The following is a 24,399-nucleotide window of genomic DNA, read 5'->3' on the forward strand; positions in this document are numbered from 1 at the left end:
TTGCTTTTGGTGTTTTAGACATGAAGTCCTTGCCCATGCCTATGTCCTGAATGGTACTACCTAGATTTTCTTCTAGGGTTGTTAGGGTATTAGGTCTAACATTTAAGTCTCTAATCCATTTTTAATTAATCTTCGTATAAGGGGTAAGGAAAGGATCCAGTTTCAGGTTTCTACTTATGGCTAGCCAATTTTCCCAGCACCATTTATTAAATAGGGAATCCTTTCCCCATTTCTTGTTTGGAGAAGTTTTGTTTCATCTGTCATTTTAACTATGGAAATAAAATAAAACTGGAGTGAACACTAGACTTACTTGGACTTTTTTTTTAACTATTAAAACTTTTCTTTTTTCTTTTCTTCATGTATTTAAGTATGCGGTGTACTACAACATAAACGAAGGAAACTTTATATTGTGAAGAGAACTGTGACTTTCTCAGAAATTCTCTCTGGAGAGTAGTTGGGGCACAGCATATTTCTGAGTATATTGAGGCTTTGAATAAAATAACAGTCCTGCTCATGAAAGCGACTCCAATGAGGATTTTCATAATGTGTGTAATATATTTTGATGATGCCACAATCATCAAAAGTGTCAGATATGGGCTTCTCTGCCCAAGCAATTATCTTTCTTCATCTGTATACTTTGTATATATTCTACCATTAAAAATTAAATTTTGACCTTTATGCCCAAATTATGGCACTGATCATTAGTGCTCAACACGATAGTTAAATAAAATAGTTCAACTGTTAACATTTGTTATTTTATATTAGCATATGTATCATACTTGGGATGTTCTAAACCTGTCAACAGAACAAAGAAATAATAAATCCAAATTAATATAAATCATTTGCTGGTCAACTGGAATAGATTTTTGCACACACAAGGTAAGCTATAGATAACTGAACCATTAAGAAAGAAGATTTTTAAATTGAAAAGCAAAGAATTTGTACTTACTTGCATTGGTTGCCTTGTGGAATGTTTGAAAAAATTCTCTAAGACAGTATTTGGTGTAACCTTTCGAACTGTCTCTTTAATGCCAAACGATTTTGCTAGAGGTGAAGCAACAAATCTACAAAAATACGAAAAGAAAGAAATTCAAAATCTAAGAATAAATCCACAATGACACCAGAAAATTAAAGCTGTAACTCTAGGTTCCTAATGAAATCGATCATTCATTTATGTTGGCACTGGGGCTACCTATAGTCAAAATGTGTCTCTCGACACAGAAAAGTTTCAGGCCATACATACAAGCAATAATTAAAAAAAAAAAAATTTGCACAATTCTAAAATTCATTTTATGTTAATCCAAATGTATTTAGAGATAAGATTTAGGAAATAGAATAAGCTGTTCTACTTAGAATTTTAAAGACTCCCAGGGATTGAAACAAACAGGAATTCTGTTAGAAAATGTTTTATTTGGTGTTATTATCTTAAAGAAATTACTACCTTCCGATTTCAAGTTCTAACATGAGAAAAAATGGCAGAACTCTAGGGCAAATACCTAACAATAGGATTGATGGGTGATATGGCAAGTGTACATTTAACTTTATAAAAAACTGGCAAGTTGTTTTTCAAAGTAGTTGTACTATATTGCATTCCCACCAATAATTTGTCAGAGTTCCAGTTAGCTCATATCCCTGCCAACACATGGTACTGTCAGCCTTGGCAGTTCTACTGGGTGCGTAGTGGCTTTTTGTTGAATTTCCATTATAATCTTTATTATTTCCAATCTTCTACTTGCTCTAAATTTAGATTGATTTTATTTTTTCTAGTCTGTTAAGGTGGAAGTTTACATTATTGATTTGAGGTCTTTCTTCCTTTTAAATATAGGTGTTTGCAGCTATAAGTTTCCCTTCAAACACTGCTATTGCTGCATTCCATTAAGTTAGTATGGCATTTTCTTTTTCATTCATCTCAAGCATTTGCTAATTTACCTTGTGATTTCTTCCCTGACTGGTTGGTTATTTAGAAATATGTTATCTAGTTTACATGTATTTGCTAATTTCTTGATTTCCTTCTGTTTTTGATTTCTTTTTTTAAGAAATGAGGGTCTCGTTGTGTTGCCCAGACTGGTCTCCAACTTCTAGCCTCAAGTGATCCTCCTGTTTCAGTCACCCAAAGTGTTGGGATTACAGACATGAACCACTGTGCCTGGCTGTTATTGATTTCTAATTTCATTTCATTGTGGTTGGAAAACATACTTTCTACTTAAATCCTTTCACATTTATTGAGACTTGTTTTATAGCCTAATATGTGATCTATTCTGGAGAATGTTCTTTGTGCATGTGAGAAGAATGCGTATTCTGCTGTTGTTGAGTAGAGTGTTCTATAGATGTTTGGTAGGTCTAGTTGGTTTACAATATTGTTCAAGTCTTCTATTTACCTGTTGATAATCTTCTGCCTAGCTGTTCTATCAATTATTGAAAGTGAGTATTGAAGTTTACAACTATTATTGTTGACTTGCCTGATTGCCTTTTAATTCTATCAGTTTTTACTTCACGTATTTTGGAATTCTCTTGCTAAGTATGTATATGTTTATAATTGTTATATCATCTGGACAGATTTACCCTTTTATTATTATAAAATGTCCTTTGTCTGTAGTAACAATTTTGAAATCTATTAAATTACATTTTGTATGATATTAGTATGGATACTCCAGTCCTCTTTTGGTTACTTTTTGCATGGTCTCTTTTTCCATCCTTTTACAATCAACTTATTTGTGTCTTCAAACATCACAGGTGTCTTTTGTGGACAATATATAGTTGGTTCGTGTTTTCCTAACTATTTTATCTATGCCTTTAATTAAAGTGTTTATTCCATTTACATTTAAAGTAATTACTAACAAAACAGGATTTATATCTGCCATTTTGCTATTTGTTTTCTATATATCTTATGCCCTTTTGTTTATTTGTCCATCACTGCCTTATTTTGTGTTAAACAGATATTTTCTCATGTACCATTTTAACTTTCTTTTCTTTTTGGTTTTTTACTATTTTAAAAGTTATTTTCTTAGTGACTGACTTGGGGATTATAATTAACATATTAATTTATAACATCCTAGTTCTGATTAATATCAAATTAATTTCAATAGGGTTAAAAAATGCTATTCCCCTTCCCCTCCTTTGTACTCTTGTCTCACAAATTACATCTTTATAAATTGTGTTCTGATCAACACAGATTTAGATTATTGTTTTATGCAATTGCCTTTTAAATCGGATAGGAGAAAAAGTGTTACAAACAAAAAATATGGTTATACTATCATTTTATTTTCTTATGTAGTTACCTTTACTGGTGCTATTTCTTCATGTGGATTTGAGTTACTGTCTTGTGAACTCTCATTTCAGTCTGAAGGACTTCCTTTCAAACTTTTCTATGCTAGGCCTGCTAGTAATTAATTCTCTTGGTTTTGTTTATTTGAGAATGTCTTAATTTCTCTTTCATTTTGAAGGAGAGTTTTGTTTGGTTCACAGTGTTTTTCTTTCAGCACTTTTTATGTGTCATTCCACTGCCTTTGGCCTACATAGATGCTGATGAGAAATCAATTCCTAATCATAATGAGAATTCCTTGTATGTGATGAGTTGCTCCACTCTTGCTGCCTTCAAGATTCTTTCTTTTTGGCTTTTGACAATTTGATTATGACATATGTAGGTGTAGTTCTCTTTAAATTTATCATACTTGGAGTTTGCTTAGCTTTTTGGATATACAGATTCAGAATTCAGGGAAATTTTTGGCCATTTATTTCTTCACATTTTTGGGGTCCTGTTTATTCTCTTTTCTCCTTCTGGAATTCCCATTATGTGCATGTTGGTATTCAAGTCTCTAAGACTATTTTTCTTCATTCTCTTTTATTTTGCTGTTTCTCACACTGCTGACTCTTTCTTATGCCTGCTCAAACATGCTATTGAGCCTCTCTCATGAAATTTTGATTTCAGTCATTGTAGTTTTTAACCCTAGAACTTCTATTTGGTTCCTTGTTAATTTATAGTTTTCATCACTTTATTGATGTTCTTGATTTGGTAAGACATTGTTTTCATGCTTTCCTTTAGTTCTTAAGCATGTTTTTCTCTAGTTCTTTGAACATATTTAAAGTAGTTGACTTAAAGTCTTTGTCTAATAAGTCCATTATCTAGGTTTTCTCAGAAATACTTGCAATAATTGCTGTATTTCCTGTGTATAGTCCATACTTCTTTGTTTCTTTGCATGTGTCATAAGTTTTGTTGAAAATTGGACATGCTAAATACTATAATGTGGCAACTATAAAAATCGGATTATTTCTCCTCCCCAAAGTTTGTTGTTTTTGTTATTTGTCGTTGTCCATTTGTTTGCTTAGTCACTTTTTTGAATTAATCTATAAAGTCTTATTTGTGATGTGTGAGCACTGAAGGCTTTATTAGGTTAGCTTGGTGGTCTGCTAATGATTAGACAGAGATTTCCTTAAATACTTGGAACCAATAAGTCTCTCAGTCTTTCCTGAGAAGCTCTGTGCATATGTTGGGGCACACCTTCAACATTTAACTAGGCAGTAAGCAACTCTGCCTTAGCCTTCACTTACTGTTTGCACAGAGCCTAAAAGTCATTCAGAGGTGACAGCTTATGGCTATGGCCTTCCCAGGTCTTTCCTGAGCATGCAGATAGCCATGAACATGCACTAACCCTCACACATAAAAGGGGCCTTCTAGATTTCCAAGAACATGTCAGAATTTTTCAAAGCCTTCTATGCACATCTCATGTTCTAGGCTTTTCTTTTAAGCTTTTTGGTCATTTTATGGTTTGCCCCAATTGTTATCCACTGTCTTAGACAGTTATGAAGTTAATCAATTGCCTCTAATTGTTTTAGACAAACACCCTCAGGGAAAAGGCTTTTTCACTGGGTGAGCTCTGAGTCAGGTCAGATAAAGACAGCACTGTGAGTAGTGTCTTCCAGAGAACCACCAGACAGGTCAGATAATGACAATCCTCTGACAATGAGCTTTGAAGGAAATTCTACTCTGTTCTGCTCCTTTCAGTGGCAGCCAGGCTGCTTGTTTCCACTGTAATTGTGGGCCATTGGTTGTTCAAGGCTATCCCGAGATGGACAGGGCAAGATGGGAACAGGGCAAGTTAAAAATGTCACACAGCTTGCTATTCCTTCCAAGATTCTGCTATTTTTCTTAAATAACAATCCCTAGATCACTATAAGCCTTTGGTTGATTCTCATTTCTGAAAATAAAACTGACTATGACAATTTTGCTAGTTTTCTGGTTGTTTTATGGAAGAAAGAATTTTCAGAGTTTCTTACTCTAACATTTTTGCTAATCCAGTGCATTGTGGTTTTAATTTGTATTTTCCTAATGACTAATCATGTTGAGCATCTTTCCACGTGCTTATTTTCTATTTGTATATCTTCTTTGATGAAGTATTTACTCAAATCTTTTGCCTATTTTTAAAACCAAGTTATTTCTTTGTATTATTGAGTTCTGAGTTCTTTATATATTCTGAATTTAAGTCCTTTATCAGATATATGTTTTACATATAATTTCTCCCAGTCTGTGGCTTGCCTTTCTATTTTATTTACAGAAACATTTCCTAAAAAGATAACTAGTAAGGTATTTTGCATATCATATAATTCAATATTTTCAAGTATACAATTTTTTTAAAATGTATAAAATGACTTCTTAGTAAATTTACTAAGTTGTACAACCATTACTATGAATCAGCCTTAGAACATTTCTATCATTCATGTCTATTGTTAATCTCTGTTTCTTCTTGCACCTGCCCCAGGCAACCACTAATCTATTTTCTGTTTTTATAGCTTTGCCTTTTTGAATATTTAATATACATGAAATTATACAATATATGGTCACTTGTGTTTGACTTCTTTCACAGAGCTTAATGTTTGTGAGGTTCATCCATGTCATAGCATGTATCTGTAGTGCATTCCTTTTTATTGCAGAACAATATTCCATTGTAGGGATATACACTAACACTGTCTTGAAGAGCAAATGTTTTAGCTCTTTACCAACAGAAATAAAAGCATATATCCACACAAATTCTTGTACTCAAATGTTCATAATAACTTCATTCATAACAGCCTAAAACTGTATGCAACACAAATTTCTTCCCATCAACTAAAGGATAAATAAGTTATAGTATATATGTATGTTGAAAGACTATTCAGCAATAGAAAGGAACCACTGATATACATAACAACATGAAAAAAATCTTAAAAGCATTAAGCTTAATGAAAGAAGTCGAACACAAAAGACCATAGTCTATACGATTTCATTTAAAGGAAATCCTAGAAAATACAAAATTATAGTGACAGAAAGTAGATTAATGATTGCTGATGGCTAGTGGGTAGGGAGGGTATTAACTGAAAGCATTATAAGATAATTTTTTAGCTGACAGAAATCTGTATCATAATCGTGGTAATGGTTGCAAGACTGTATACATTTGTCAAATGCATCAAATTTTGGATGAATTTTATTGTATGTAAATCAAATCTCAATAAAGCAGATATTTTTAAAATAAAGAAATTTCCTTATTCTTCCTTCAGTTCTGACAAAGGCACTATCTTCTGCCAGGTCAGTCAATTCTAGGACTTACTGAAGGATAATTTTTGTGTTTAATTAAATGCTGAAAATGTTACTTATGAATGATCATTTAGTTCTTAAATTCACTTTTATATTGATGGAAGTTGAATAAAAACTCTCTTAAGATAATCTGATTAAATGTATGCCAGTCCAACTTCCAGATGAATTAAGTTCTCGTGAAAATGGCCCCTAAATTTCAGAGACATATAAAAATAAGTGAGTTATGCACCAGATGTACACAGAGCAATGTGGAGAGATCATAAAACACAGTGCTAAATTTTAAAAAAGAAGAAAGAAAAGGTCTTAGTGCAATACCATTTATGTCAACAAGTGATACCGGTACATGAAGCACATGTTTTACTGGGTCATACAAATAAAGGATCACCAAATACACAGAACACAGCAGAGAGGGGAATGGGAGTAGTGCATGGGGAAAAAAGGGAATTAATGAAAAAGTCATCAGTCACTCAAGATTGCTCTTATATAGACATATATACACATATATATAGAGAGAGAGCATATATATGTGTGTACATAAATATATATAGAGAGAGAAAGAGAGAATATATATATTCTCATATATATGTTCTTATATATATATTCTCATATAGATATATGACAGGGTTTTAGATAAATAATTGAATTAGTTCATTTATCCAACCTAGTAGCTGGAAAATTTTAGTGGAGAAAACATCCATTTTTTTCAGTATTAGAACAACACAAACTGGAAAAAGTTTCATAGGGTAGTGTTTTCAATATATTCACTCAGTGCTGTCTCCTCAAATGTTAGAAATGAAGAAATTAGGAGGGGAAAGCAAAATAGAATTAAACCAAAGATTTATACAGTAAGGGAACAAAACTAATCTCAAAGCCAAATGAAGCATAACATTCTTCTCTAGAGGGTCATGTGAGAAATAGCATGTGGGTAAGTATGCACGTAGATAAATATACACATTCATAGCATCCTTGCTGATATGAGGAATAAATACCAGTTAAAATCATTAATTTAAACAAGAAAGAGAACTACAGTCCTCTTCATTAATTTCAAAGACAGACATAATGAGTTTTGTTTTACTGGATCCCTACCTCTTACACACAGAAAAAAAAAAACTTTCTTTTTTTTTTGGGATGAAGTCTCACTCTGTCGCCAGGCTGGAGTGCAGTGGTGTGATCTCGGCTCACTGCAACCTCTGCCTCCTGGGTTCAAGCGATTCTCCTGCCTCAGTCTCACGAATACCTGGGACTACAGGCGCTCACCACCACACCCAGCTAATTTTTTTGTATTTTTAGTACAGACGGGGTTTCACTATGTTGACCAGGATGGTCTCGATCTCCTGACCTCGTGATCCGCCTGCCTCAGCCTCCCAAAGTGCTGGGATTACAGGCGCGACCCACCGCGCCTGGCCAGAAAATAACATTTTTAACAGAACAGAGTATAGATGTAAATATAGTCGTCTAACTGAGTGCTATCTTTCTGTTTCAAATAAATCTAGGAAATCAATCACTTTACCTAATAAAGTGTAGATGAATACAAATAGTCACTTAATTAAAATCTATTTTGAAAAGGAGAGAAGAAAGAAGCACAGTAAATATTTGATAAATGGAACTGAAGAGAGAAGGGAAATTGTAAGTCTTAGCCCTAGGAAGAAACTTAGAGATTAGCTTGCCAGCTAGCTTGCCTAAATTTTCATTTTATTGATATGGAATAGAAAAAAAAACTCTGAGAGAAAGAAAAAAGAATGAACTTCTGCTCCCATGTAAATGGATCAAAGTTAGGTTAATTACCAGGGAATGAGTCCCTTAGGTTTGCTACTATTGCAGAATTGAGCCTTCAGACAAACCCACGCAGACACCCAGACAACCCCCTCTTTGTCTAGCACCCCATCAGTTACCTGGGAGCCAAAAGCCTAGACATCCCAGATCTCCTTTTATTTTTAATATTTTTAATAGAATAAAAGGAATGTATCCCTAGGCAGATATTAGGCATGTTATGTTTAAATACTTCTCCTAAATAGATACAGTAGCCTATTGGCAAAGATTGATTCCCAGTTCCTAAGGATTCAGAGGTTCTGTGAGCAGAATTTTTCAGAGGTTTTTTGTTTGTTTGTTTGCTTGCTTTTATGTGAGAACAAAATATTGGGAGCAAAGTAGATCTCAGATGAAAAAGTCTAATGTGTATGTTTTAAGACTATTTCCAGTTGGGACAGTTAGTAACAATACTTCTTAATTTATGTAAGTCGCTACAGATAGGTTACTCCAGCTACTCTACCTTCCTTCAAAGAATGATGGACATACTGACCCATCATGACCTTATGTTGCTAGGGTGGGGAATCTATTTGTGTATTTTTAAGTAACAACAATAATAAAAATGTGACCTTCTGATTCTACCACCTTCACCACTGCCTTGGACTGTTCTGGGACCATGATTTACTCTGAGATAATGTGTTTATTACACGAGTGTTGATATTTGAGCAGCTTAGGTCTCCTTTAAATCATACTTCAGACACATAAAAGAATGCATACAAGATAAACTAATTAGAAACTAGTAGTCTGGACAAAATAAAAATCAAAACATTAGCCACACGCACACACAAAAAAACCAAAAAACAAAACATAAGCCACAAACTAAAACTTTCAAGGAAAGAAAATCTTAAATACAAAGTAAATGTCAGTTACTTTCAAATTATCTGCTTCTTTGTTTCTCATCTGTCTGTCTCTCTCTTCTTGATTTTCTAGGAAGAAACATTAATTTCTGATCTTAAATAGTTCTTGGCTAGTTCTAAAGGACAATAATGAACCAGTCAAATTACAAATCTTGGTCACTTCATAGAATGAGAAGATGTAGCACAAATACAGTCTAGGACAAAAGAAGGACGCTTTCCTGTGTTAAATCTATCAGGATATGCTGAAACATATGGTTATATTTACATGAATTTTTAAAATAGTTCAGAAATTTTTGTGTTTGCTATTATCTCTTTAAGCTTGCTTTCTGTATTCCCAAGAGACATTTGTATACTCTCTTCTGCCATCAGGAGTCTTTCACTGTGAAAGTCTAAGAATTACTGAAACAGTCAGAAAATAAAAAACCAACAACCCTAAATCTGAGCTCAGGAGTTCAAGTCCCAGATCCAGCCCCTTACATGTTAACTGTGTGACCTTGGCCAGGTCATTTACCTCTCATTTCCACACCTGCAGACTGAGACCACACCATTTGTGATTTTATGTAGCTCTTAAACTATAAACTCCTATTCAAATGTAAGGTATAAGTGATATTTTATTTATGATATAAGTGGTTCAATCTCCCACTAATGATATAAAAGCTCTGGAAAAAAATATAAACTTATACTTCAAAAAGTATGACCTCTCTCCCCGTTAAATTTTCCTTCCTTCTATGGCATTAACAGAGATATGGCATTAGTGAAGCAACACATAGTTTTCTGTAGCATCACAATGGAAAAAGCTGAGAGTGAGTTATTGGGAACTGAAGTTATAAGGAGATAGAATAGAGAATATAGACTATAGTTAATCCCTTGAGAAGAAGTAACAATGGTCCTAGGAATTAAGAGAGGGTTGGATTCCTTCCTGATTATTGTTGGAGAGGCCAAGACAGGGACGTAACAAGCTGGTCCTCCACAGCTGTGCTGCTTTGGCAACCTAAAGATTTTTCTGGCTCACAGTCCTGGCCAAACTGTGAAAAATGGAGCTGTCCACCAAAAAGTAGGAAATCTGCAATGGAAATAAGTAATAGATCTGGATGCCAAATTCACAGATCACCGGAAACAATGCAAGAACAGCTAGTATTTCAGGATAGTAATTTGCTAATTTTGAAGTTCTACTTTATTTATGCATTCTTGACACGTCCAAATATGTGAGTAAAAAGTAGAATTAACTGTCAGAAAAGAAGTACATTTCAAATGTTCTCAGCCAGGGTTTAGTGGTATCCAGGGGCTTTCTCTTCCTCCCAGTAGGAATAGCACACTATTGGCCCCAGTGAAGCTGTTGTTGTACAAAAACTTTTTCAAGAGTTCATTAAACAGAGTTGGTCAAGCTAGCTCTCAAGATAAGAACCCTGCAAATGGTTATAAACATATGATCCGCATTACAGTTAGTCTTGGCAAAATGATCTCTATCAGATTTTGTCTCAAGTTTTTCCAACTCTTGACATTTGAATATTCTCTTTGCTCCAAATGAATTAATGTGCTAATAACAGCTTTTTGAAATAGAGTCAACTACAGAGATTATAGATGAACATTTATCTACTGTTATCATAACACTAGTACAATTTTAATAAAAGGCTGGAAATAATATCCATTTAAATTAAATCAAGAAAAAAATAAGTTTACTTTTCTGAGAAAGCAAACTGATAGTTTTCTCTTTGATTTCCTTGCACTTTAGAATGAAAGGCAGCTATTAAACCTTTAAATAAACCTTTAAAATAAACTGTACTATATAGCAATATTTGGTTTAGTCTTTAATGAGCCATTTTTTGTTATTTTATAGGCATTTGAGAATGATAATGCCTCCTGAGTCATAGACTCTTCTAGCCCAACCTTTCAGGGAATGTATATGCATTGTCGGACACCATGGAAGAGTAGAAGATGAACTGGGTTCCCATATTGTCAAAGAAGCTCTGTGGTCTGCAACCTCTCCTGATCTTGATTTTCTTCGTTATAAAACTAAAGCACTCAATGGGATCCATGTTTCTAATTTTTTGTTGTTCAGCCTTTAAATAACATTTGGAGTGCATCTGATTACATTAATTCATCCCAAGAATCTGTGGCCCATTAGTGACAACCTCTGAACAACAGATTCTTTAAGGAGCTCACTAAGCCTAAGACTGTATTATTCTAGTGTTAGAGCAAAGAGGGGGAATGAGAAGGAAAGACTAAAGTACTACTTACTTTTCAAATACACGTCTGATAATCAGCAAGAGAAAAGCATATGGAATTGTCATGTATAAATGAGAAGGTTTTACATAGACGAGTCCATCATGATCCTCAAGATCTGACCACTTTATTGTTGGAGGAAGCCAGAATCTTTCCAACCAGAACCATTCTTTAAATGTCCAAAACATTCTAGAGAAATGGAAACAGAAGACATTAGACTTGTAAAACAAACACGTTAACATTAGGATAACATTAATCACCTTCGCTCAAAATGCCAAACCCAGAAAGTTTAGAAAATAAGGCAAGAGGCATAGCACAGTGGCTCATGCCTGCAATATCAGCCCTTTGGGAGACTGAGGCAGGCAGATCACGAGGTCAAGAGATCAAGACCATCCTGGCCAACATGGTGAAACCCTGTCTCTACTAAAAATACAAAAATTAGTCCGGTGTGGTGGTGCACACCAGTAGTCCCAGCAACTCGGGAGGCTGAGGCAGGAGAATCGCTTGATCCCAGGAGGCGGAGTTTGCAGTGAGCCAAGATCACGCCACTGTACTCCAGCCTGGCAACAGAGCAAGACTCCATCTAATAAGGCAAGAATGGAGTATTATTATTTAATGGATTGTATGATCCTTCATTGCATTAAACAAGAATTACTCTTCTATACCCTCATATCTTTATGGCATGGAAAAACTAAAGTTTAACACATCACTGTTCACACTTTCGGCAAAACATGTGAATATTATGCATGTGTATTTTCTTTTTGTATGATTCTACAGTATAAAAAAATAGGCTTTACAACTTTAACATGCCAAAAGTTAATGTCCTGAAGGCTCCAAGTAGGTATAAATCATCACTAGCACCCTAAAAAATTCCCCAGGAAATAAGGAGCAGGCACGTTTCACTTCATATTACAAGGAAATCAAATTAGTCTATGTAAAGGAATATTTATTAAGATTCTGTTATTTGTGAAGTGCTGTGCTGGGCACTGAGGATAAAACAATTAACAAGACAGGGTTCCTGCCTTGAGGACCTAATAGTCTTGTAAGCAAGGCAGGCCTGAACAGATGACTTCAACACATTTTTTTTTTTTTTAGGTATGATAAAAAATGTATACAGGTTGCTGTGGGAACAAGACGATGGGCACTGAGCCCAGTCAGGAAATATCAGGGAAAGGTAATTGGAAGAAAAAATCCTTGAGATATCTTGAACAATAAGTGGAAATAAGCCAGGAAAAGTAGGAAAATGGGGAAAAGGGAATAGAAGTCCTAAGAAATAAAGTATTAATACCACAGTCAAGTAACCAGAGCATAGAATAATGTAAATTATATGTTTTAATATCATTGTTTAGGCTATGATCATTTTGGACTTGGGATTTTGACTTGAGGATGTGTTGATTTCGTCTTTTAATGTTTAATCAGAAAAAAAGGAATCAAAATGTCCTCAGATTCGCAACAAGGTTGTGAAAATAACTCTGTCAAAACCTCTTAATCTGGAAAAAAACAAGGTATACATAGAAAACTACCAGTGGGTTGGTACTACCACAGTGAATGAATGCAAGGTGTGGAATGGTAGGTTACAAATAAGTGCCCAGGCACTGTAGTGGATTGCCCTGTCATAATCAGTAATAGCTTTTCCTTCTTTTCAGAAGTATTCTGAAAGGAATACTTTGGACAATAAATCATATGATCACCCTCATTAAAATGCTGGTGGGACAAGCAGGCTAGGTCTTAGAGGGCTTGCTTGCATTCCATGCTAAGGAGATTGGCATTTAGCTGATAGGACCCACTGAAAGGTATTATGCAGAGGAATGAGATGGTCTGCTATTTTAGAAAGGTCAATTTGGTAGCCAGCTCCTCTGTGAGCCCACAGGGTGTCTTTGTGCTGATTAGAGGAAGGTATTCTCTCTAGGCAGACACAGCTCTGCCAAGCCCAAAATGATGAGTGGAATGAGGGCTGGATTTCAAGCCCACTCCCCACTTCACCTCACCCAGGCACATGCATGGCAGCTCTTCTGGCAGTGGCGTGAAGCACACCTCAGGAGATGGAGCAACTAGAGAGCAATCAGCTCACAGCAATAGATACAGTCAGCAGAGAGAAGGTTTGGCCAGAGCAGTGGTGACCAGAGGGAATAACGTCATTTGTGGGATGCAAATCGGGTAGAGGATAAAGGGAGCCCCAGAGAGAAGTGAGATTGATGGGGAAGCAAGAAAACTCAAGGGAGTGAAGGTCAAAGACCTGTGTGTTGGGAGTGAGGCCACGGGCCCGAGGGTAACGGGAAGACTAGATCAGAGGGTAGGATACAAGAGGGGAATACTGAAGTGACAGATTTCTGACTGGAGATGAGAAAGAATTCCATGGTGTGGACCCCAATGTCCTTCAGAAAGATCCGCACCAAAACCAAGAATTGAACCCTGGTGAGATAATTCCCTACCTCATCTCACCTCTTACCCACTGTTCGGAGAAGTGCTAACCCAGTCACCTCCACACCTGCAAGGCTGTGCCCCTGGAGAAAGGCTGCCTTCTTTTCCACGGACTATTCTTTTTTTTTTTTTTTTTTTTTTTTTTTGAGACAGAGATTCACTCTTGTTGCCCAGGCTGGAGTGCAATGGCATGATCTCGGCTCACTGCAACCTCTGCCTTCTGGGTTCAAGCAATTCTCCTGCCTCCATCTCCCAAGTAGCTGGGATTACAGGTATATGCCACCATGACCAGCTAATTTTGTATTTTTAGTAGAGACAGGGGTTTCTCCATGTTGGTCAGGCTGGTCTCGAACTCCCGACCTCAGGTGATCTGCTGGCCTTGGCCTCCCAAAGTGCTGGGATTACAGGCATGAGCCACTGCACCCAGCCTCCATGGACTATTCTTTTATTAGAATTTCTACCCTGAGAGGGAGGAGTGAATCCTATTTATACCATTGCAAAACTGTGTAAATATGGTGGAACAAAGATCATCAGCAAAGACTTAGAGAATATTTCCTCTCAATTAGGCTTTGGAGCTACAGAAAGGACAGGGGTGAAGGAGTGACCCTGGATGGCAGACTTGATCTGGGTAGGAAGGTATAGTGAGAACTGGTAACAGAGCTGTTAGGAATTGATCAACTTTCATGGTTGGTTTGGTAAAATAAGTGAGGACTCAAGCTTGGTTGCCTGAACCCTCTGACATAACTGACCAAAAGGGGAATTAAGAGAAATCTATTTTGAAGTACCTGCCCAGAACATCTCAGAACAAGAGCATCCACAAACCTTTGAGTCAAATTCCAGCTAAAGTTCAAACTTCCTAGAGACTTGAGAAACCAGTCGAGGCCACAGAGTCTCTCTGTAATGGGCAAAGCTTATGCCAGGTCTGTGTTCCTCAACTGCATCAAAACTAGATACTCCTGCAAGGGCAAAGATACTTTTTTTGCCTAGAAGTTTGCCTCAGCATGTTCCTTACTTTATTGGCTCCAAATTTAATAGATAAGGACTCAGGGAACAAATAGCAATGACACTGAGTTAGGTTTTCCCTCCAGTATTATTATAATCACTGTTATACAAAACAGCTTGCTCGCCCGTAAAACACAACTCAAGGCAGTACGGATTAGTTCATGTAATGTGAAATATAACTAATCAAATAGTTTATCATGGATATGTAGGGGTTACCACTCTAAACAATTCCTTGTGCATTACATGTAAGCAATGAATTAAGATCTGTTGAAAGCCATAGCAACTTTAATACTCAACAGCCAAAAATATTTAGGGAAGATGGAAAGAACTCAAGAGTTGAGGATGGCCTCTTGGAAAATGTAGTCCAAACTGAGAAAGACAATAAATCTACGTTCTTCACTCTTTCTTCATGTGCTGCCACCAAACATCAATTATTGCAGCTTCAGAAGTGTTAAGAACCCATTTTTCACATCATACACCAAAATTAAAACAAAGCACAGATCTAAATATAATGGCTAAAATTGTGCGACTCTTAGAAGAAAATATAGGAGTAAATCTTTGTGACCTCGAGTTAAGCAAAGCCTCCTTATATTTCAAAAGCACAAGCAGGCTGGGTGTGATGGCTCACACCTATACATCCATAGTCTTGGGAGGCTGGGGTGGGCAGATCGCTTGAGCCCAGGAATTCAAGACCAGCCTGGACAACATAGTGAGATCCTATTTCTACAAAAAATACAAAAATTAGCTAGGCATGGGGCATGGTGGCATGCACCTGTAATCTCAGTTACTCAGGATACTGAGTTGGGAGGATTGCTTGAGCCCAGAGGCAGAGGTTTCAGTAAGCCAAAATGGGGCCACTGCACTCTAGCCTGAGTGACAGAATTTGGTGGCCAGCTCCTCTGTGAGCCTATGGGGTGTCTTTGTGAGCCATAGGGTCTGACAGACCGTGTTTCAAAACAAATGAACAAACAATAAGCAAAAAGCACAAGCAACAAAAGAAAGAATAGACAAATGGATACTATCAATGATGAACCACAGAATGGAAAAAATACTTGAAGGTCACATATCTGAGAAGGGACTTGTAGTTAGAATAGGTAAAGGACACTGACAACTCAATGAAAAAAACTGACAAATAATCCAATTTAAAAATGAGCAAAGGATCTGAATAGGCATTTTAACAAAGACAACATAGAAATGGCCAATAAGTGCATGAAAAGATGCTCTGTCTCAGCCATGAGAGAAATGGAAGTCACAACCATACCCAGCGATACCCTTCACACCCACAGTTGCCATCCAACAGATCACAAGTGCTGACGGGGTATGAAGAAATCAGGACCCCCTCCCCAACCAGACACTGCTGATGGGAATGTGGCAAAGTGCCACTGCCATGGAAAACAGGCTGTTGGTTTCTTAAATGGTTAAATATACAGTTGCCATAAGACTTCGTAATTCTACTCCTAGGCATATACTGAAAAATATAGAAAAGATTCACGCTCAGTATGGATGACCCTTGAAAGCATGATGCTAAGTGGCCAGACACAGAAGGCCACATATTGTATGATTCCATTTACATGAAATGTCCGGAAGAGATACAAAGTAGGTTAGTAGCTCCTTAGTGAGGTAAAGCAGAAGTGGGGATAGATGGGGGAAAATGAGAAGTGGCTTCTGATGGATACAGGGTTTCTTTTTAACGTGACAAAATGTTTATATACTAAAAAATATTGAATTGCACACATTAAATGGGTGAATTGCATGGTATGTAATTTATACCTCCAAAAAAATTAAAAAGTTAGATAGCCTTCTTCTCAGCTTCATCAACTTTTAACCTTTATACCTTTTAATCTATGGCTTATCCTGAATTTCATGCTGCAGCTGCCTGTTTTTCATTTATGGTGCTTAAGTTTTACCTCCCAAATTCTCCTGAGTCAAGCTTGCATCCATGAACCCCAAAAACTAAATAAAAGAAATAAAGACTATAGTGAGGTTCAGACTTCAGCATGACTTTAAATTTCATGACTTTATGGAAGAAAAAAAACAGTATGCTTTAAAAAGTAAAATTGAACTCTCCTGAAAAAGTGTCTCTCCCAACTTATGGCCGCTTGAAAATAAGGGTGGTCATAGACTCCATAAGCCAATATTTCAGCTCTGGGCATGGGCTTTAATGGTCCAGGCTACCCCTCCAGGCAGCCTCATCGTCCCTCAAGATGAGATCAGAGGCTAAACAGACAAAAGAAGTGAAGACTGTGACAGTCACTCTTCTCTAATCCTCTCTGCCACTTCAGACTATTAGCAAGAAACAAGTCACATTCTCATGGCCTCTCCATGGCTGCTCTAAGGCCACAGCCTATGACAACCCACAGCCAGAACCTCTGGGATCCTTCAGAGTCACATTTACCTGATCCTAGTGTACTGGACATGTCATTTTGGACATGCCACCAGCTCAGCACCCAGCCCACATAGTAGTCAGGGAAAATTGCCACCATGTGCGAAGTTAGTGTGATGCCTTTCCCACTGTGAATGCCAGAGGGGGCCATTCTCCATCTACTGGCATTGACCTGACCTTACAGCTAGTCATTCAGATGCTTTTCTTGGGACCGAATCTGGAGCAGATAATGCTATCCAGCAGTAGCAGCAGATGGCATCCTGCCGAGGCAGCGGTGGCCGTGACTGCTGCTGCTAAAAAGATAGTCGCGGTCTCTCAGCTTCTTCGATTTCCTGATTGTCTTGGTTTCCACTGTCAACCAAGTCTAGTCCACTAGCCTTCCTTCAGTGATGTGAGTCGCCTCCAATGAAGTCTTTTATTTAAGGTACTAAGAAAGAGGTAAAAGAGGTAGATTCTATTGCCTACAACCAAGAACCCTGACATACATCCAGCATCTTCCACACCCTCCTTTAGAGAAACTGATGACTCCAATTTGGTTTTCTGAACCTAAAGTGTAGCAGAGGTACCTGTTTTTAAGATTCATAACTGAGAAGTACACAGCCTGCAGCATTTGTCAGTTTCTCCCTCTGTTTAGCCTCTGACCTCATCTTGCTGACAATGGGCACTCACTTGCTCATTTGTCCCTTTTCTTCTTTCTCTCCCATTTTGCCCCGCTCTTCCTGTTGGAAACTTGACAATGACACTCTTAGTTACTGCTTAAGGTGGTTTTTCTCCATGTAAAGGAGGCTGCTGGCTTCCCTGAATACCCTTAAAAAGATGCTTGGTGAATGAAAAAAACATATCACCTATACTGTGAGTAGACCGATACATTTGTGCTGGGTTAACTATGTAAGTATTGTAATACTTCAACAATACTTAGATGGAAAGGACAGTTACAAAATACTGAGATGGAGAGATATCTGCGTTTTTAAAACTCCACAGGTCACTGCTGTGAAAAATTCTTAACCCTTCACAGCAATGATTCTGTCATTTAAGGACCCTGATTGTGAGTCACTCACTTTTTGGTCAGTCTCAGGAGCCCACTGATGCCCACATTAAGTTCTTAGCCCATCTCCCATCTTTAGTCATTTGACTCAATTCTAGCAATTTCTGGCAATTTAAAAATAAACTCTGTTAACAACTCTTCAGTATCTCTGCTTGGAATTCTCTTGGAAGCAAATGTACTTATTTACCCTTGGGTCATTCCCAGTTCCTTTTCTCTCTTCAGCTACTCAAGGCCTCTTTTCTCATCCCTTGTGCATTCTCTAAGTTCTGCAGTTTTACTCATATAAAATATCAGAAGAAATTGTGATTTTATTTACATAAAAAATATTTCAGGCTATTTTTTAAATAAGAAATATTTGCAAGAAAAATGCCAGTGGTTATTTCTTTGTACTTTGAGGGAAGCAATAGGAACGGATGAGGCATCTCAGCCCCAGCTGTGTTTTTTGCTAATACTGTGGAATTCTTAAACCTTATTTTCAACTTGGCAGCCGCCAAAAGTTTCCAAGAAGACAATGTAGCTAATGTAGGGGGTTCATGGTCATTCTTTTCTAACCTCATAGGTATAGAACCTAATGTGTAAATGAAGACTGTTGAGCTACTTCCTCAAACGGATGCCATTCCATTCCACCTTAGGACTGAAGGAATAAAACTAACTGGGCCACAAGTTTATCACTACTCGAAGCAACATTTTTGTAAAGTTTTAAAAAATATGACAGTCTAACTCTTGCTGATGTAAGAACTCCAATCCAGGATGAGGCTTTGGACAACATCTGGTAATTATTCATCCTATTCATACTGTAAGTTCCATACCAGCTTAGAAGATATCGCTATAGAACATATCCCTCAGATAGAGGAGAGCAACAAGAAACTATCTCTACACAATAGAAGGTCTCTCTCAGACAGAGAGCAGTAACAAGAAATGGCAAGGTGGGCAAACAAGTCAAACTGAAGTAAAGGTATTTTTCTGACTGACAAAGTGAAAGGATGTGCTTGAGTCAACATTCGCAATCTCTGAGTACTATTATGGTTGGAGGATATGAGTTGGCAAGAGCTTTTGAAGGTCAGGTGACCAGCTAGGTTATAGGTGACCATCGTTCTCTGGTGAAGGGAAAGTCAGCTCTGTAACAGAAGGACCTTCTCTGTCTTGCTCACTATTGCCTACTCAGAGCTGGCCACACAGTAGACACCAAATGAGTATTTACTGAACGAATGGATGTAAAGCTTACTGGGGCTAGAATGCATTTTTGAACAATCAAAGAGTGATGCTTCAGCCAAAAATAAAATCTGATTCAATGATCTGAAAACAACCTCATTTTTGTTAGTTGTAAAACAATTCTTAAAATTTGGTTAAAGGGTTGGGTAAACATGTTTATCTACATTAGTCTGTTTGTGCTTTCTTTGGAACCAGCTCTACAAACCCAGCCAAAAAAAAAAATGGTATGACTTTAAGATAAAACACAAAGGAAAACATTAGCATCTACGCACCTCCTGTGCACACCATTAAGACCAAGCCCACTGTAAATTCCAATTCTAAATGCATTTAAAATTGTACCGTTTCACATGAAGAAGATAATGCAAATGACAGAACAATTTAACCTTGAAGGATATTTACTGTGACTAAGTTAGTGCATTAAAAAAAAACTATAAATGCTTTAGGCTCTAACTGTAAAAAAAAAAACTGAAGAGAAAAAAAAGAAAAATATCCTATACTTTAATGTAGAGGAGCAATTAACTTAGTACAAGACAAAAAATAATTTTAAGGAATTCTTCTATACAAAATTTTACAATTATATTAATTTAAAACCTGGAAGAAATTCATAATAGACTTAGAGACTTTTAAAAAAAGAAAATTCAGAATATTTGTGACAAAATATGCTGTCACCTCAAAGATGTCATTAAGTGGTATCAGGATGCTCCCAAGTATCCATTTATTCTTTTTAGTCACATATCCCTAGCCCCCACCTAAGTTACACCTGGCATGTAGCTGTCTGTTCCATGAGGCGGTATTCTCCAGCCTCCCCAGACGTGGCACGTGTGACTATGCCTGGGTCAATGACATAGGGGTGGAATTGATTTGCATAATCTCCCTAAAGACCAAGCTGCATGTCCTGGTTTCTCTCTGCCTTCCTGATAGCTGGAGATGCAGCTGATAGGACAGGAGTGATTTTTAAAGCCAATTAGCTCATTAGCCCTGGGCCACTCATATCTGTACTGTTACATGCAAGAGAAATGAACTTTTATCTTAGTCATTGAATTTTGAGTTCTCTTTGTTACAACAGGTGAGACTGTGACTCTAATAATACAGAGAAAATAATAGAAAAGATAAGTAAACAAGAGCTATCATTTGTGTTGTTTCCAGGTAGACTGTAAAACATGGAGACTTCTGCTCATCAAAAGATACCATAAAGGCTGGGCGCAGTGACTGATGCCTGTAACCCCAGCACTTTGGGAGGCTGAGGTGGGTGGATCACCTGAGGTCAGGAGTTCGAGATCAGACTGACCAACATGGTGAAACCCCACTCTACTAAAAATACAAAAATTAGCCAGGTGTGGTGGCAGGCACCTGTAAACCCAGCTACTCAGGAGGCTGAGGCGGGAGAATCTCTTGAACCCTGGAGGCGGAGGTTGTAGTGAGCCAAGATTATACCACTGCACTCCAGCCTGGGTGACAGGGCAAGACTCCATCTCAAAGAAAACAACAGCTTTAAGAGAATAAAAAAGTCACAGTACAGACTGGGAGAAAATATGTGCAATATAAAGAACTTATATCTAGAATATATAAAGAACTTCTATAACTCAATTTAAAAAAAATAATCCAGGCCGTCTCAAAAAAAAAACAAAAAACAAAAAAATAAATAAAATAAATAAAAATCCAGGGACTTTTTCCGTCGTAAGTCCATTGGGAGACTGGGTTTCCGTTAATACTCTGTTACATGCCCTAGAGAGAAGCATCATAAGTCTTTGCTCTGCTTACAGGGCTTCTTTTATGAAGCTTGGGCCAGTTGTCAAGTTAATGCCTCTCAACTCCAAACTCATCCTTTTTGTCTGCTCTGGGAAAATGGATTCAATCCCTTTACGTATTTTCCCTTTGCCAGCTAGCCAGGAAACTTTGCCAGAAGAGGGTCATGGAGCAACATGCTGGGAGGAAAGGGTTTTGCTTTTGTGATCTGGGGCACTTACAGTGAAGGGCTCCAGCAGCCCCCAGCCGCCAGCAGATTTCAGCACCTCCCTTGGGGGTGTTGTGGCACCGTGCCTCCGGGGAGATACCTGCTAACGAGCAGCTCTCCCAGCACCCTATAAAGCAGATTTATGGCAAGTTCCAGAGGGCTGGTTTCCAGCAAGTTCCGCTGGTACCATAAAGACTCCTTTCAAGAGGGTCTGCATGTCAGCCTGCAGGGAGCCTCTTCCTTGGGTGCTTGATATCCCAGAGGTGTGACTGCTTCTTATACCTGCTAGTCTAATATTCATCAGAGTTGTTACTAGCCAATCTCCCATTATTCTAGCCCTGACTGGACCCAGTCTGCCTTGATGGAAAAGTCCAATCATCTTTATGTGCTTACTCTAATACTAGATATCAAAGGCTGAGGGTATTCTAAGCAAGTAAAAAAAGGTCTATGAAGCCCAAATGAGAAGGGAGAGCCCTCTCATTTTCCCCCCTATCACTGTTGGTAGAGTTTGCTTTACTTTATCGTGCTTATAAATTAGGTGATGACTTGAGGTTTCAGGATGATGTGATTCTGCCCTTCTGCTCCCACTGATTCCAAAATTTAAATTAATGTCTCCATGAACCAGCTTTCACTTTCCACTAGGGCAATACTTTCTCGTTGTTACTAAATATAATTGGGATATTTTCCTAGCAAAACTAATAAACCTCAAAAATGCCAATTAAATTGGCATCTGTGTGTGGTCAAGTTCCCTTTCAGGCCAGAGCTCTCCCCTCACGCTCTTCTCTTCAAGATGTGTTTCTCTTGGCTCTGAAATAAAACTCCACAATACACTGTGATCTAGGTTGCCATCTATCAGCCCCTTCCTAACCTAAATCTTGAGCCAATGAATTAATTCTTAGAAATGCTCCAGGTAGCTACTGCTGTCTCCTGTTGTGTGCAGAATAAACTCCACTTGGGGAAGGTTCTGTCAGAGGCTTTTTGTCCAAAATGAGTCCGCCTCTGTCTGGAGGCAGCTCCCTATCTTACCTCTACCTGCACTCTCCTGGAACTGCGATGCTTGCAGGAGGGCCCTGGTTGGTTGGACCCCTGCCTACTTTTCCAGTCCTTCTGTGCCCCGCTTCCCCTCAGTCTGTGATACTGCAACTGTGAGGGGTCTGCTTTCTAATCTTTGAAAGCAAAAGGCAAAGTTCTTGTTTTCTTTACTTTTTTTTTTTTTTTTTTTGAGATAAGATCTTGCTCTGTCACCCAGGCTGGAGTTTAGTGGCATGATCATGGCTCACTGAAGCCTTGACCTTCTGGGCTCAAGCAATACTTCCACCTCAGCCTTCTAAGTAGCTGGGACCACAGGCGTACACCACCACACCCTGCTAGTTTTTCATTTTTAGTAGTGACAAGGTCTTATATATTGCACAGGCTGGTCTCAAACTCCTGGGCTCAAGCAGTCCTTCCACCTCAGCCTTCCAAAGTACTGGAATTACTGTCAGAGTTCTTTTTTTAGCCTTGAGGCATTTGCATAAGCCATTCCTTCTGCCTAGAATGCTCTGCTCACCCCTTCACCTCACTCTCTCCTCCTAAATCCTCAAGTCTCCATTTAAGCATCTATAAGATCCTCATCTAGGCTTTCCAGAGCCCCAGATCCCCCAAGGTTCCATAACCTGGCATAGAGAAGGTACAAATAGTAAGTGGTCAATACATATACCACAGCGGTCAAGCACATGGACTTTGGAGCCAGGCTCCTCAGGTCTAAAACTTAGTTCTGACACTTAACTAGCCACGTGCCCATGGACAACTAGCATGACCTCAGTTTCCCCATCTACAGGATGGAGTTGATCATTGTACCTCACCTCCCTGCAGGGTTGTTAGAATGAGTAAGTGGGTAAATGCTTGTAAATCGCTTTATTTCATGTCTGTTAAATGATAAATTGGAGTCAAGCTATTAAATACCATGAAATTGCCCTTCTAAAGAAGGGAACTACATAAACTTCCAGGTCCTAAAATTCTGTAATTGACACTTATTAAGTTAGAAGAAGTTATTTAAAAATAATATTCAGTGCAAACTACAATATAGTAAAATTAACTACACGCATCTGTTACTGGTGGCAACATAAATGATAGTATCCTTTTGGAAACGAGATAATAAATTTTAGGAGTCACTAAAATGTTCAAGTGTACCTGGGAATATACATAAAACTGGACACAATTTTTGAAAGCTACAATTAATAAATAACACTTCAATGTTAGTAATACTAGTTTTTAAAAACCAGAATGTTTAAGCACATTTGAAATATTACTCCAGATAATATCCAGCTAATGTTAAAATTATAAAATGTACCAACATGAAAATCCCATGACATATTAAAAAGTAAAACCCAAATTTATATCATACTATGATTATATGATGCATGTGATCTCATTATATGATACTATTTTATACATATCATATGTATGTGTGTGGGTATAAAATAAAACTAGAAAGAAACATAAAAAATAATTGGTATACTAAAATGATAAATTCTGGGTGGCTTAAACTTTTAAAATATTGTTACTACTGATTCAACATTAGGAAAATGTATCATTGTTTTCTTATTTGATTATTCAAATCAGTGAAAGCAAATTTTATTCTAAAAATCATGCAACATCTAGCCCAATGCTATAAATATGATGAAACTGAGTCCCAGGGAAATAAAATTGCTTTATCTGAGTAAAGCCAGGAAAGCCAGTGTTTTTCCAATACACACTTAGTTCCCCCTGACCAAATGATGATTTGTTTCACATTAATATTTTAAGAGGCTAATTTTTTATAGTAAATGTTTCATATACAAAAGCTAATGCCTTCACACAGATAATATGTGGATTAAACTGATTTGAAGTAAGGCAAGTTTGCTACCTAAATAAAAACTTATCACAGCCATTTTACTCACACAAACA

The 24,399-nt window shown here is 37.4% G+C and overlaps 1 protein-coding gene across 1 annotated transcript in view; it reads right to left on the reverse strand.

Moving 5' to 3' along the window:
• CERS3 (ceramide synthase 3) overlaps positions 1 to 24,399 on the reverse strand; it is a 127,216-nt gene that overhangs the window by 88,432 nt on the left and 14,385 nt on the right. Inside the window, exons 3-4 of the mRNA XM_017847919.1 lie at positions 11,470 to 11,643; positions 950 to 1,064 (exon numbers count right to left, since the gene is read on the reverse strand). Of these exons, the coding sequence (XP_017703408.1) occupies positions 950 to 1,064; positions 11,470 to 11,642 (288 nt within the window). The 5' untranslated portion in view covers position 11,643. The remainder of the gene's footprint in view (positions 1 to 949; positions 1,065 to 11,469; positions 11,644 to 24,399) is intronic.

Source organism: Rhinopithecus bieti, unplaced genomic scaffold (genome assembly GCF_001698545.2).
Source record: "Rhinopithecus bieti isolate Rb0 unplaced genomic scaffold, ASM169854v2 scaffold_30906, whole genome shotgun sequence".
Taxonomy (NCBI): domain Eukaryota; kingdom Metazoa; phylum Chordata; class Mammalia; order Primates; family Cercopithecidae; genus Rhinopithecus; species Rhinopithecus bieti.